Source organism: Liolophura sinensis, chromosome 4, assembly GCF_032854445.1.
Source record: "Liolophura sinensis isolate JHLJ2023 chromosome 4, CUHK_Ljap_v2, whole genome shotgun sequence".
In the NCBI taxonomy this organism is placed as follows: Eukaryota; Metazoa; Mollusca; class Polyplacophora; order Chitonida; family Chitonidae; genus Liolophura; species Liolophura sinensis.
This window is the reverse complement of record NC_088298.1, coordinates 8,780,757-8,796,888: the sequence shown is the minus strand read 5'-3', so window position 1 is coordinate 8,796,888 and position 16,132 is coordinate 8,780,757. Positions and strand designations below refer to the sequence as shown.

General features: G+C 40.7%; 1 protein-coding gene across 1 annotated transcript in view; it reads left to right on the top strand.

Moving 5' to 3' along the window:
- Positions 1-16,132, top strand: part of LOC135464380 (uncharacterized) — a 173,902-nt gene that overhangs the window by 106,744 nt on the left and 51,026 nt on the right. Inside the window, 18 exon segments of the mRNA XM_064741806.1 lie at positions 1,143-1,376; positions 1,594-1,719; positions 1,941-2,102; positions 2,543-2,678; positions 3,573-3,723; positions 4,611-4,791; positions 5,606-5,728; positions 6,083-6,299; positions 6,791-6,969; positions 7,630-7,809; positions 8,689-8,861; positions 9,517-9,694; positions 10,234-10,371; positions 11,311-11,466; positions 12,117-12,365; positions 13,200-13,352; positions 14,006-14,200; positions 15,102-15,604. Coding sequence (XP_064597876.1) covers positions 1,143-1,376; positions 1,594-1,719; positions 1,941-2,102; positions 2,543-2,678; positions 3,573-3,723; positions 4,611-4,791; positions 5,606-5,728; positions 6,083-6,299; positions 6,791-6,969; positions 7,630-7,809; positions 8,689-8,861; positions 9,517-9,694; positions 10,234-10,371; positions 11,311-11,466; positions 12,117-12,365; positions 13,200-13,352; positions 14,006-14,200; positions 15,102-15,604 — 3,434 coding nt within the window.

Below are 16,132 nucleotides of genomic sequence, written 5' to 3'. Positions count from 1 at the left end.
ATGGAATGATTCATCCTGAGACCATGGTGAACTGAGTCATTAGTTCTTTTATCCCATGCTACAGTGAAAGCAGTCGATATAAATGTTGGACTGACTGTCTGTCAAACTTTGGTTTTTTCGCAGAAACTCCAGATGTTGTAATATCTTGATAAAAATTTTGTGTGCAGGCCAGTGTACATATTTTAACAATGAAGTAGGTTTGAAAACTAGCTTATCTGTGACAAAGATTTGCATATCTAATGAATTCTGTGATTTTTATTGGTAAATGATTTCCGTCCAATAACTGCTCCAAATATTAAACGATTACGACATTTTTTTTTTCACAGGTTGATTTTGTATAACATAGATCAGTATTGAAAAACAGCCTGATTCATGCATTAGTTTTGCATATTTTATCATTTGTTTGATTCTAATTGGTCATTTGTTTCGTTGCAATACCTAGATTCTTCAAATGCTGGCCTGCTTTAATAAAATTTTCACATCATTTGAAAACCATGCTTGATCCGTGTTTTGCACATATAACATGGTATGTTAATTTTCTGAATTTTGAAAAAAATTAGAAAGCATGCATCATGAGTAGCTGTGCTGTGTACATCATGAGTACTGTGCTGTGTACATCATGAGTACTGTGCTGTGTACATCATGAGTACTGTGCTCAGTACATCATGAGTACTGTGCTGTGTACATCATGAGTACTGTGCTGTGTACATCATGAGTACTGTGCTGTGTACATCATGAGTACTGTGCTCAGTACATCATGAGTACTGTGCTCAGTACATCATGAGTACTGTGCTGTGTACATCATGAGTACTGTGCTGTGTACATCAGGAGTACTGTGCTGTGTACATCAGGAGTACTGTGCTGTGTACATCATGAGTAGCTGTGCTGTGTACATCATGAGTAGCTGTGCTGTGTACATCATGAGTACTGTGCTGTGTACGTCATGAGTAGCTGTGCTGTGTACATCATGAGTTCTGTGCTGTGTACATCATGAGTAACTGTGCTGTGTACATCATGAGTAACTGTGCTATGTACATCATGAGTACTGTGCTGTGTACATCATGAGTTCTGTGCTGTGTACATCATGAGTACTGTGCTGTGTACATCATGAGACTGTACTCATTTTATTTTCCTTTTATCAGGTGGCTTCTACTGCTCTGGCGGGACAGTCTATCCCACATTGCCATGCAGCTCAGGCTACTACTGTCGCACGGGTGCCCAAACGGCTGCACCCGCTCAGTTCCCCAATGCGGCAGAATGCCCTGTGGGACACTATTGCCCTGAGGGTACTGTAGAACCCTTCCAGTGCCCAGCGGGGACATTCTCTAACACGACAAGGTTACGGAATATCACAGAGTGTTCGGATTGCACGGCAGGTATGTGTGTACTTACGGTTGCTATAGAAACTGAAACCAAAGTTTTCCTAAGGACCTACTAAGTTTGCTGTCAGCATCGTTTCCAAAAAATTCTGAATATTGAGCGAAAATATGCATAAACAGAGAGGGTGGTGAAAGGATGAAATAATGCCCCTGATCATGAGAGTGTATTTTCTTTATTTACATGACAATAATTTTTGGTTTCTTTGGTCTCTAGGTAGCTTTTGTGGGTCACGGGGGCAGACAGAGCCCTCAGGGCTATGTACACCAGGATTCTACTGTCAACAAGGATCGGACACAGCCACACAGATCCTCTGTCCCCCAGGCAGATACTGCCCCCAGGGTGAGTCGTTGTACCCTACCTTAAGGTAGCTTGCCATACATTTAATGTGAAAAACTCACTGCAGATTTTTCAAAAAATTTTGTAAAGTGATGATATTTATTGTGGGAGCAAGTAATATACCACACATATCATACAATTTTAGCTTCACTTTTAAACGTAAGAATTTGCTTATTTGAAGTTATATTGTAGCTATTTGAAATATGTGTTGATTTTCGTTCCAGGTACCCACACTCCTGTACGCTGCCCCCCCGGAACCTTCTCTAACGCAACCCACCTGACCTCTGACTCAGAGTGTACGTCCTGTACGGCAGGGTTCTACTGTCAGAGTTCAGGACTGACCAGTGAGGAAGGACTATGTACCCGGGGATATTACTGCCCTACAGGTAACACGAGTGATTGATTGATCACCTGTAATACATGTGATAGGTTATGTTAAAACTGGAAAAGTTATGGAAAATGAAGAAGTTTAATTTCCTAAATTTAAGAAATATGTGTGGAAAAATACAACCCTTTTAGGGCCACTTAAGAGTATTTTCGTGAGAAAATTCTTATGAGAAAATTAAGTACATGCAACTGAAAGCACAAATAAAATAAATAAATAAGTAAATAAAAATAAGTGAGCAACCAAACTTTTTATACCCCTGTGGTGAAATCTCCTCTTTCCTGCTTGCATTAGCCTGACCATCTTTATATTTAATGTCTTGAGGAAATTTGTAACAACCTATCAAATATAAAAACAAGTACACTGCAAAATAAAAGATGTACCATACGTTTGTGAAACTTACAATTAACACGTATCTGTGTTTTGATTGGTTAAATCCAGGCTCCGTGACAGGCAATCAGATCGTGTGCCCGATTGGCCTCCACTGTCCCGAGGGAGCAGATCAACCCAGGTCATGTGCCCCGGGTTTCTTCACTAATCGTACGGCTCAGTGGGAATGTGAGATCTGCCCAGACGGGTGAGTTACCATGACAACAGCGTTATCATGAGATATTGTTTAGTGCCAGACTGCTATCTTTATATGTGGGCGTCTGGTTTGGATGGTTAAACCCCCTAGCTCGTTTCAAATGTCAGACACTGTCAGATGTCACCTGTTTCACCTGCATCTTAAGTCTGTAAGGATCTGTAAGGTACCAGGAGCTCATTCCACAAAGACTTTTCTGACCTGTCAAAATTTGAAATACAATTGAAAATGTGGCCGACTTTCCACTTCTAGAACCGAAAACCAAAAGTCGTAAAGAGAATTTAAATTTTGTCTTTAATGTCAGAAATGGTTTGTGGAATTGGCCCCTGGGGAAGATTACTGGTTTACATGGGGTATTCTGGTTTTCTCTGGGCTATTCTGGTTTTGACAGGCTATTCTGGTTTCCTCAGGGTATTCTGGTTTCCTCAGGGTATTTGGGTTTCCTCGGAGTATTTGGGTTCCTCATGGTATTCTGGTTTCCTCAGTGTATTCTGGTTTCCTCGGGGTATTTTGGTTTTCTTCACCCATAAACCTGACCTTGAAGTGAAAAATTCTTGAGCAAGACTTTACGCACGAAGCAAAGAAAGAAATGTATGTATGTTACAGTGGCTATAGCTTCAAATTAGTTTGGTTTGAGTATATGTAAGTTTTGGTATAGAAATCACACATGATCTTCAAAGTATTCTTTTTGTATCTTTATTTCAATACATTATTGTTGAAAAGTTTAGCAAAGTTTGTTATTATATTTCAGGATTTCAGTAATTCTTTGTCTTAAAATCAGAGATAATGTGGAAATATTATAGTTTTGATGTAATTTTATGTTTCAAAAATCAAACCAAAAGTGTTAAATAATTTTATTTATATTTTGTTGTATCTTTTTTGTTTCAGCTTTTTCTGTCTACCTGAAAATGTGACGGCCGGCGACCCACAGTCCGGTTACCATGACTGCCCGGCTGGTTACTACTGCCCTAACGGAACCGGTTTGGACTGGTTACCCTGTCCCAAGGGCACATACAGCACACAGACTAATCTGTTCAAGGTCAGCAGTCATCTCAATTCGTACGTGGGAAGATCTGGCAGCAACCTGTGCATGGTCGTGGGTTTTTTTCCGAGCTCTGGCCAGTGTACCTCCTCCATAATGCTGCTCGCCACCATATAAGTGAAATATTCTTCTGAATTCACAATCAATCAAATAAATGAATAAATTGATCTCTTCAGATGTAAATTTTGGCCTGTAAAAATACGCTTTCAGAAACACACAAAGGTCTTAAAACAATTGATACTTTTGATGTCAGTGAGTTTTAGTGATAAGAAATTCAACAAACTTCACATAAATCTCTGAAGTATTAAGGCTGTACAAGATGAAGGAATGAAGAAGAATTTTAAAATGCGTGCGATGAAAAAGGTACTGGTACTGGATTTTTGGTATTGTTTTGATTAAGAACTTTGTGTTACTCAGTGAGAATGAACTCTTTACAGTTGCAAGCTCCAAATAAGAAATAATGACAAACTTGTCAGAAGTTAGAATTTTTTCATTGAGATCAAAAATTTCAACCAATAAATCTGAATGTTGATTCTTACTAGGAGGGGTATGCTGACTTCCTCTCCAGTTGTTCGTGGGAAGGTCTGTCAGCAACCTGTGGATAGTCGTGGATTTCTCTCAGGCTGTACCCGGTTTCCTCCAGTCATAATGCTGGCTGCTGTCGTATAAGTGAAATACTCTTGAGTATGGTGTAAAACACCAATCAAATAAATATGTAAATAAATAAACTTAAATTTTGTTCCCGTGCAGATTCTCATGTGGTCTTTAATTTTACTCTCAAATTATAATTTGGACGAAGAAGAAGAACACATACTTTTTTTTCAAAAGGTCAGATTTTTGGAAAATTTCAGGAAAGATAAATTCAGTGGGGTATTTATTTTCAGGTTGAACAGTGTCAAGACTGTGATGGAGGTCGATACTGCTCACTAGAGGGTGCCACCTCCGTCACGGGGCCATGTTCTGCGGGGTACTACTGTGAATCCGGCGTAGATCGCCCAAACCCGAACAATGCTGCCACCAATAGCTCGTATGCTCCATCATGCCCGTTGATTGGAGGTCACACAGGTGAGTGGGAGGGGCTTAAGTACAGCAGAGTATGTTTTGTGGCACAATGACCTTTCCATTTCTGAATTGCACATTTGACTAGAATGCACTACACAGTATGTTTGTCACCTATTTTTACTGCCACATTAAGGCAAATTATTCACACACCCAAGTAAATAAATAAATAGATAAATAAGTCACATAAAAAGTGGTGATCAGGCTTGGGTTCAGGTTGCTTGATGATTAAGGTTTGATGTAGAAGGATGTAGTTCTTCCTATTGGCTCGGAATCAGTTGAGAAACCCCCATGGCTTAGTGGTTAGCATGCTAGTGCTACAAACTGATTCCCAAGCCTATCATCAGTGCGGTTACTGTGAGTTCAAGTCCAGCTCAAGCTGCATGGCTTAATCTTGGAAAGGCCTGTCAAAACCCTGCGGATGGCGGTGGGTTTCCCACGGACTCTGCTCGGCTTCCTCCCACCATAATGCTGGCCACTGTTGTAAATGTGAAACGCTCTTTACATACAGCATAAAATACCAATCAAACAGAAGATATAATGAATTAAACAACAGGTTTGATTTATTTATTTGATTGGTATTTTACGTGGTTCTCAGGAATATTTCACTTATACCACGGTGGTCAGCATTATGGTGGGAGGAAACCGGGCAGAGCCCAGGGGAAACCCATGACCATCGGCAAGTTGCATGCAGACCTTCCCACGTACGGCCAGAGAGGAAGCCATCAAACAACGGAATCAGTTGATTACCAAGCAGTTTGCAAAGATGACAAGTACATATTATTTGTTGTATTTTCTGGTGTAATGTTTGTTGTGCTAGGTTTTGGTGACATCTGTCCCCGGGGTTACATGTGCCCTGTTGGAAGTACCTTACCTGAAGGCTGTGCTCCGGGCATGTACCAGGATGAGGAAGGGAAACCCACCTGTAAAACTTGCCCACCAGGTATGTTCTGCTATCTCAGGTAATAACAGGTGCTCTTTGCCAGGTGTTCCTGCTGGTCCTGGAAATCATTAAAAGTATTTGAAGTGTATTAAGAGGTTTTTGAGATTTTTCGATACATAACACCATTTTGTGTTACGTTATGGGTGAACCTAAAAATGTATTATATTTACCAAATTGTGCTCTATTTCACCTAAAGTTTGGTATCTAAAAAAGCAGTTCCAGAAGCACATATAAAGAGAAATTTTTGATGTCAACACTTAAGTCTTTGGTGATTAGAAATGAATCAAACTTTCACAATTGTATGAGTCAAAAATTCTTGAATATGTGAGAAAAGCATTGGTGTTTTAATCACAGGGTACTACTGTACTGCTAACTCCACGGACTACTCTGACAAGCCCTGCCCCCTGGGGCATTACTGCCCTCTGAGTACCCCAGGGCCCTACACAAACCCCTGCCCAACGGGAACATTCAACCCTGCTGAGGGACAAAGCAACCAGACGTCTTGTTTGCCGTGCACTGCAGGAATGTACTGCCTGACGCAAGGGTTACCTTCCCCTACTGCCAACTGCAGGTAAGCTTGTGGAAATTGACAAAGTTTTGTTTCTTTTTACACAGTCTACAAGGACGTAAAATAGAAGGCGACAGCTAAAATTTGTTCAAGGTTTCAAGAGTTAAATTTCAGAAACCAGCTGATGTAGAATCGGCCTTCTGTCGTAGGTGAATTACTTTTAGGTCATTTACCTGATTTATTTATTTATTTGATTGGTGTTTTACGCCGTACTCAAGAATATTTCACTTATATGATGGCGACCAGCATTATGGTGTGAAGAAACCGGGCAGAGCCCAGGGGAAACCCATGACAATCCGCAGCTTGCAGGCAGACCTGCTCACGTAACAGCTAGAGAGGAAGCCAGCATGATCATTAAATTGATTGCTAGTATTATATATTGCTTTGGAAAAATTCATGGAGGTGTTTAATTTTTTCACACCTAGTCATAAGTATGTCACCAAAAATATTTAAAACAAAATTCAATTAATCATATGTGTTTCTGCTTTACTCAGTGAGGGTTGGTATTGCCTGGGTGGAGCTGTCCAATCTATGCCGACTGACCCCACCCAGGGGGGTAAGTGCCTCGCTGGTCAGTACTGCCCCTTAGGTAGCCCGGGCCCCATTCCCTGCACAGGGGGAATGTACTGTGACAGGGATCGGCTCCCCGACCCCACGGGATACTGCTCACAAGGTAAGAACAGCAAAAGAGAGGAGTGGGGAAGAATGAAGAGGTGGGTGGAGGGATGAATGGGACATGAAATGGTAGTGAGCTGCCCGGGTCTAGGGGCTAAAGGAGCTTTGCCTTGCAGTCGATAGGAAAAAAAAGGCCTTAAAGGGACAGGGGTTCAAACCCAACTATGGACATTGACTTTGTAAACGTTTGTGTGTCTGGCTGTGTACAGTCTAACGCTAATTGAAGACCACTTGATGTGCATATATGAAATATTAAATTTGTTTGAATATTCTCCTTAAGTAAGTACCAATCAAATACATGTAAGTACCAATCAGATACATGTAAGTACCAATCATATACATGTAAATACCAATCAAATACATGTAAATACCAATCATATACATGTAAATAAAGGGAAATGTGTTGGTTCTCGTGTCACTGGAACTGCTGAATTGAAGACACCTGCTCAGTATTTCTGTTAAATGTAGGCAGTAATTTTTTTCTTTAACCTGAATGCTGTTGTAACAGGACATGCAGTGACATGGTGTTCTAAAGGGATTGTTCGAGATGCAGAATTCTGACGTAGGTGATGTCTGCATGTTTCTAAAGTGGAAAAGTTTGATTGTATGTTGACCTAAATCGTACCATTACCTATTAAATATTTCTTGGTGATTTCAGGTTACTACTGTACCCAGAATGCCACCTACCACAGCCCTTTTGATGGTGTGACAGGGGACGAGTGCCCTAAAGGTCACTACTGCCCAGTTGGGAGCGACAGTCCAACTCCATGCCCTATTGGGTACTATCTGGACACCAAGAGAAACAGTGCCCAGTCATCTTGCAAAATCTGTCCTGCAGGTCAGTCCCTGCACTGTTGTGTACAGTTATTTGCATGCATTTAAATGATTATATTGTCTCTTAAAGTTAAAGAAAGCTAAAATATGATGTAAGGTTCATCTTACAGACAACTGAAAACTGTGCGTAAAAATACTTTCATTTATTTTTTAAGAGTGTTAAAAGGCATTCAAATATTTGAAAACTATAGTGGGCTTGATGAGCCATACCGACTGTATTTAGGAACATTTCATCATTCATAATGCTTATACATGTAAACCTATGAATGAAAAAAAAAATGCAACTATTTTCATGGACAGTTTTTAATCGTCTTTCATCTGATTTATACTGGTCTTTGCCTTTAAAGGGATCCAGAATTGACGCTGATAGGCTAACAGCGGAGATAGGATTTCCTAGGTTAAACCCTGCAGCCTTGGTCACATTTGAATAAATCTTCCAAACCTAAAATTCAGCATAGGCGAGCGTATCCTGGACTTGCCTATCTATTGACACCAGCCAATAAAAATTGATCCTGTATCCCTGTACCCCTTAGTGATGAGATCTTGCCACAAACCCATTGACTTGTTACGCAAATGCACTGGTGAAACATATCAAACATGGTACATCATTTCGTCTTGCTCTCAGTTCTCTACTGCTAAACCGCCTGTATACACCTGAGCCAGTTGGGCAACTCGAGTGGCCTACTTCTGCTGTTCTATTGGTGCTCTGTCACCTGAGCTGCCGAATCTAACGCACCCATGGGTCATTGCATGTTTTTGTGCGATAACTGCTCTAAATATTGCTCTATTTTGATTTAAGAAAGGTTTTGAATTTTGCATGCTTTATTTTAGCATATAAATTGTCTGAATGAGCATATTTTCACCCTCTGTTTTTCCCTCTAAGGGCGTTACTGCGGAGCTGAAGGCCTCCCCTTGTCCACAGGGAACTGTGACCCTGGCTACTACTGCCCCGTGGGTCAAACCTCAGCCACTCCTGCTAACTTCTCCTGCCCTGAAGGTCACTTTTGTGTTGGGGGGATGGGTGAACCAGAGCCCTGCCCATCAGGACAATACCAGGTGAGCTTTGAAGCAGAAGACCAAATAGGTTTTTATGGAAAATACTAGTTGAGTGTTAAAGGAAAGTACCAGGTGAGTGATAAGGGGAAATGCCAAGGGAGTCTTTAAGGAAAATACCAGGGGAGTCTTTAAGGAAAATACCAGGGGAGTCTTTAAGGAAAATGCCAAGTCTTACAGGAAAATATCAGGGGAGTCATACAGGAAAATACCAGGTGAGTCTTAAAGGAAATTACCAAAACGTGATAGCTTTGTTTTAAATGGTCCTTTCCCTTTAAAGATTTTGACATATTTGCTAATGTGCAAGACTTAAAAATTTCAGACTTATACCTCCAACATGCGTGTGACTCAGATGTATTTATTTATTTATTTGTGATCTATTTATGTACTTATTTATGTATTTGTGACCTATTAATTATGCTGCTCTCAAATCATGTAACAACAGGCTAGGTTAGTAATGAAATCATTAGCTGGACACTTCACAAACCTGTCATGTAAAACCTCTGAAGAGCCAGCAAGAGCCGGATTTGAACTTGGGACCTCATTGGTGGAAATCCAATTCAGAACCCAAGTACCCTTGGCCTATAGCTTAAAGCCCATAAAATGACAACGTCTATTGTGTTAACAGTTGTTATAGGTAAGTGCTTTCCCACTTCAGGAACTGACAGGTCAGTCTGCCTGTCTCTTGTGTCCAGCTGGGTTCTACTGTAATGCCACATTTGGACCAGTGGTCAGTTTTGGACAGTCCATCTGCCCTGAAGGTTTCTACTGCCCTAATGGAACCTGCTTTGCAGAGGAGTATCCGTGTCCACGTGGAACCTTTAACAACAGAACAGGTCAGTTTGGTGTCGGTGACCTACTGTTAAATATAGTTTCCTGTGTGAGACTGTTGATGGTGATGTGTTTTTTCCTGGGCTCTGTCTGGTTGCCTCCCACCATAATGCTGGCAGCCATCGTATAAGTGAAATGTTCTGAAGTACGATGTGAAACACCAATCATATTAAATAAATAAGTAAATAAATCCACTGAGTGTGGTGTTTTGGCACCCATCAATCACTCAATCAATCTGAGGAGTAAAATTATGAGATATTTGAGGTGTCTGGTTACCTCCATCCATGAAAGTCTTTGCTGTTTTTCAACCAATTATTATTGAGTATGGTGTTCAAGCACCAATCAGTCAATCTGGATCAGTCTGTCACTCAGTTAATCTGGTTTAACGACTGTCTTCTCTGGAGCATAGCCACAACAGTGTATATGTGTCAAGTTTTCTCCACCCAGGAATTTGTCCCCCCCCCACCCCCTTAAATATTAGCAAATACTAATTAACACAGATCAATCAATCAATCAGTCATTAAATCTGGTTTTCCACCTTCAGGTGTGGGCATGGAATCAGACTGCAGCCCGTGTGTGGGTGGGATGGCCTGTGACTCCGTGGGGCTGTCTTACCCCCTCAGCCCTTGCTCCCCAGGGTACTTCTGCAGGGAGGGGGCCGATGCCACTACCCCTAACTTAGGTAAGTAGGGTGCTTACCATAGGAGTTTGTAGATGGTGTTTGCCTGATTCTGAGGGTTTAGATTGATCTCGGAAATATTCTGTGCGTAGTTTTATATAAACGCAATACTGCCATGCAAAGAGTTATGCCAGAACATGTAGACCTGGCCTGGGGCCTCCATGGCTCAGTTGGTTAGTGCACTAGCGCAGTGTAATGACCCAGGATCCTCTCACCAATGCGGTTGTGGTGAGTTCAAGTCCAGCTCATGTTGACTTGTTCTCCAGCCGTACATGGGAAGGTCTGCCAGCAACTTGCGGATGGTCCTGGGTTTCCAGCAGGCTCTGCCCAGTTTCCTCCAACCATAATGCTGGCCACAGGCGTATAAACGCAATATTCTTGAGTACAGTGTAAAACAGCAATCAGATGAATAGATATGGCAGAACATGTAGACCTGGCCGTGCTCTAGAGCGGCAATGTCAGTTTGCTCTGGAACAGTTTGTTGTTGTAATCACGTAACTGAAAAAACTATTTCTTTTACGTTTCTTTACGTATGGGACACAATAAATCAGACCTGGAAAAGTGACAGTTACATATACATGTAGTTTTCAGCTGTCGTGTGTTGCCGTATTTTGCCTTCAGAATCTCTGTTCAAAATACTAAATTGAGATTTACTGTTAAAAAGTAAATTTAAATTCACTCTATTTCAACCTAAAGATAACCATATTTCAGGTGACACATTTTATTCTATTCTGCTTGATTCGTCTATTTTATGGGGAACTTAAGAATTTTTTGTTTAATTAATGTAATTAATTTTGTCGTGAGATAAACTTGAGTGTTGGCATCAAAAGTAAGACATCTATCCTGCTGAAAGTTCATTTTTGCATGCCAAACTTCAGGTGAGCCGAAGTAATTAGTAAGGAGAAGAAAAACTGCTATATCTTATATGTACCCTCCCTTCAGGTGTTAATGCTGACGTGTGTCCTGCTGGAAGCTTCTGTCCAGAGCAGACATCAGATCCCGTGCCCTGTCCCCTGGGCACCTTCAGCCCCACCCCGGGGCTTCACTCTGAGGGCCAGTGTAATAACTGTACTGGTGGCTACTTCTGTAACGAGACGGGTGAGTGGTCATCATACTTTGCCGCAGTGTGGAATCTTTTGCTTCCCCAGCTTTCATTTTAGTGGGGCAGTAAGTGGTTGCATGTTAAGCCATTTGCGCAAAATCTTCCGTTTGTTTAAGACCACTCTTGTATTCATTAGTGGAAGACTCTAATTGTTTGACCTTTTGCAACCACCACTGCGACCAACATTTTTAACTGTGGGGTGTAAAGAAATAGTATGCATAATTTTTTTTTAATATCTTTTGTGATGCAAACCTATCATTTGTGGCATCATTTTCATCATAGTTGTATGCATAAATTCTACTGGAAAAAAGTGCTTTAGAGGTCAAAAAAGGTCAAAGATTTACAGTAATTCTCTTCCATCCATATGACGTGGATATGTGTACATGTATCTGTAAGTCACTTGTGGGAAAGGTTGTTAGTAACTTGCCAGAGGTCAGTGGTTTATACTAGGCATTCCGTTTTCCACCACCCTTGATACTGACCACTATCAGATGAGTCAAAAATTCTAGAGTATGATGTTTAACAACCACAATTAAATCAGCTCAGTTCACACCAGATTTGTTGTCTCGATTCTGTTAAAAAAACCCTGGATGAATTCCATCACATTGCTTATTTAGGGCTTATAAGAGAATATTATCTGTCGCAGGATTAACAACATCAGTTGGACCTTGCCTTGAGGGTTACTTCTGTCCACCGGGATCCTCTTCACCAAATCAGATCATCTGTACCCAGGGTTATTTCTGCGGACCTGCCACCCAAGACCCCGCCCCCTGTCCTAACGGCACGTTCTCCGATCGTCAGGGATTGGCTGTGGTGTCAGAGTGTCGCCCTTGTACACCGGGCTACTTCTGTAATGGTTATGCCCTCATCAATGTCACAGGACCGTGTAGAGAAGGTATGCAAGAAGTCCTAATAAAGACAGTGAGCTATGTTGGCCTGTTGTAATGTTGGCCTGTTGTAATGTTGCCCTGTTGTGATGTTGCCCTGTTGTAATGTTGCCCTGTGGCAATGTTGCCCTGTGGTAATGTTGCCCATTTGTTTGCCTGTATTAGGGGGCCTCCGATGGTATGATGTTGTTCGTCCGTCTTCATGTCCATAAACTTCTTGGCATTAACAGGATATCTACAGAACTGCTATGCCTTCCTGCTGCCTCGTTTGGCACTCAGCATTGAGAGGTGAGAGCTCTGGTGTCAGTATAATGTGACTGGGTGGGGTGTCATGTCTGGTGTCTTCGGCATGATACGTCATTGGCGGTAGCACTTTGGCAGTCATGCACCCGTCCTGCCACAAGAAGATACAGCACATGCACACACCCCTATTGACTTCTTGTCATCGTATGACTGAAAAATTGTTTAGTACTGTGTAAACCCCAAGTGTACATACATACATACAGAACTGCTTCACGCAGGGTTTACTTCAAATTTATTTATGTTTTCCTTCTGCCACCAGAGCAGGAACCAGAAGAAAATGTGCCGCATTTAAACAGAGTAGAATTTACAGAGCTATTCCTCTTTTTTTGATTTTTGTTCATGTCAGCACTATTTGAAGAACTGATTCACGTAACAATTTGAAAGGTTATTGTTATTGCAATTAACTGAATTCAGTATGTGCACTGAAACTTTTCTGTGTTACTATTATATATAGAAAATAAAATGTTTGCGTATTTGTTTAAACATTTTGCCAAAATTTTTTTGTAAAATGAGACTTTTGTTTTGTTTTTTGATCACAGGATATTACTGCCCTGAAGGGTCGAGTGTTGAGACAGAAATTATCTGCCCCTTGGGAAAACATTGCCCACTAGGTAGCGCTGTTCCTCAGGACTGTTTAGTAGGAACGTACACAGATTACCATGGGGCTGTGACATGCACGTTATGCCCGGAAGGTAAGAGTTATCTCCCCTGATTACATTCATGAAGTTTGCAAGCTTTTCTGGAAAGTAGGCATGTGGGGTCTAAGCTGTACATTGTATGGAGGAAATAATTGTTTGTCATTTTTGGTTTCATTATCAAATTTTTGGACACTTCAGGAGCTAATTTGTTGTAAAATCACTTTTGTACAGCATTCAGTGTGTTTGAATTCCAGGAACTCATAAAATGCCATGTGTTCATTACCTCAGAATCTGCATAAGGCCACACCAATTACAAGTTTTGTTTTACGAGCAGGATGAATTTTTTGCTAGTGTCGGAGGAAAGTGTAAAAATGGAAAAAAAAAAAAAGTCACATACTTTTGGACTGTTCCGACATTTTTTTCCAGTCTAAGTTGTATTTACATGATACGAAAGGTTAAAAGAAGAAAACAGGGAAATGACAAAAACATCAGCATTGGAAAAAATAAAAAGGTGGCTGTACAGTTGTCTGTTTTGGTTTAAAAATTTTTTTTATTATTGTCAGCTCGCTTGTAAACTCTAAATAAATTTGTTCTTTCCTAACTGGATGCATGCTGTTGTTTTCCTAATGTTTATCTGATCCTCCGCATCGACTGGCCATTGATCATCTATTCGCGATATTCAACCATGCCATCCTCTCTCTACCCAGGCTACTACTGTCTGCCTGAGCTAGTCACAGAAGGTGACCCAGCCTCTGTGAGAACACCCTGCCCCCCAGGGTATTTCTGCCCCAATGGTACTGGGCACAACTGGCAGGCCTGCCCTGCAGGAACCTACAGCCCCACGGCCGGGCTGAGAACTGTGGAGGAATGCACACCATGCACTGCTGGCCAGTTCTGTCAAGGTCAGTTAGCAGATTTCAAGGTCAAATAGAAGTATCTTTATGTAATACCTTTGAATTTGTCTTGTTTAGAATTTGTTTGTAATTGTGCCCAAGACGTGATGAAATGAGTTCAATTTCATGTGAATTAATTACATTTGCTGCAAAGTTTTTAAACAAATCGAGTGAGGGACTTAAAACTCGATCGAGATCCTTGTATCTGCTAGTGATCAAATTATCAAAGTGATACATATTTTTTTAAATAAAATAAGATTCATATAATAACATTGAATGTGTCCATTTGGTAGAAAATGTCTTGTCCAATCTCCAATTTAGCCAAAGGAAACCTTCTTTCTAGAGCTTGGAAAAAATTTATAATTTGAGATAATTATACACATTTATACATGTTTTTTTGCAACGTATTAAATTTCATTGGTATTTTATGCAAGATACAATCCAAGTAATTGTACTTAGAGTATTGCCTTTATAGGGTTTGATCAATGTGGTGGCCTAATGGTTAGAGCATCTGCCTCAAGGTCAGGAGACCCAGGGATCAAACCCAGCTCGGTTCATACCAAAGACTTCAAAAATGGTACTGGTTTGCCCGGTGGCAGTATAATGTGACTGAGTGGGGTGTTGTGTCTTGTGTCTACAGCATGATACTTCAGGCGCGGCAGCACTTTGGCGGCATGGACCTGCCTCAAGAAGACAATATATGTACACACTCTTAATGACTCCTCATCATTATATGACTGAAAAATTGTTAAGTACGACATTAAATCTCAAGCATACATACATTCATAGGGTTTGATTGAAGTGAGAACTTGGATTTGAATTTATGATTCTTATTTTTTTATCGAATTTCAAGTTTTAATTTCAGAATATTTGTTTTTATGGGTTTTTTTTATCATTTTTATTTTTTCAGGTAGCAACTTGACCTCTCCATCTGGTCAGTGTATGGAAGGGTTTTACTGTGTATCTGGAGTTGACCGCTCCAACCCACTCCTTCTTAACGGAACACAGTGTCCACTGGGTATGGTCCATCCCATCATCGGTGACCAATGCCCAGCCGGTCATTACTGCCCACATGGTACAGACTACCCCATTGGCTGCCCTGCAGGTACCTACCAAGATCTGACCAATCAGGCAAGCTGTAAGCCGTGTCAGGAAGGGTTTTATTGCTATAGTAACACATCTGACTATACCAGCAATGTCTGCCCTAGTGGGTACTACTGCCCGGAGAATACCACAGATCCATTTGAGTTTCCGTGTCCTCCAGGAACGTTCAACAATGTTACGGGACAACAGGATGTCCAGGGTTGTCTCCCCTGTGTGGCTGGCTCTTATTGTCAAGGCTACGGCAATTCTGCACCGACTGACCTTTGTTCACAGGGATGGTACTGCCCTAATGGGTCATCAAGTGCAACGGTAGGAGTAATATTCATTTATGACAACAACAACAAAAACTTGATTTGAACTTAACAGTTTCTTTCAGTGGTAAGAGGTAAAGTCATTTATGACCACAAAACTTGATATGAAGTTTTTTAACAAATTTTCTCGGAATTGTTAGAGTAAAATCATTTATGATCAAAACATGTCATATGAACTCGTGATTTTGAACTCAACATGTACATATCAAAAAAATTTGAATGAGTCAAACAATCATTGACCTGGTTCTTTTGTTTACATCATTACATATGTAACATCCCAAAAATGAGATTTAAAAGAAATAAAGTTTAATCTACATTTTCCAAATTAGGTAAGTGTATAAAAAATTCAAGTTGTCACAGGACTGAACAAAAACAATTCATATTCTACCTTTTTTGTCTTAAACTGAACGATTTAACGAACGAGTGCTATATTCAGTAGAATTATTTCACAGGCAAATTACAAAAACATGAACTGCCTTTTCCCTTTTTTATTTAAAATGGTCAAGTGTGAAGAATCTTCTTATTT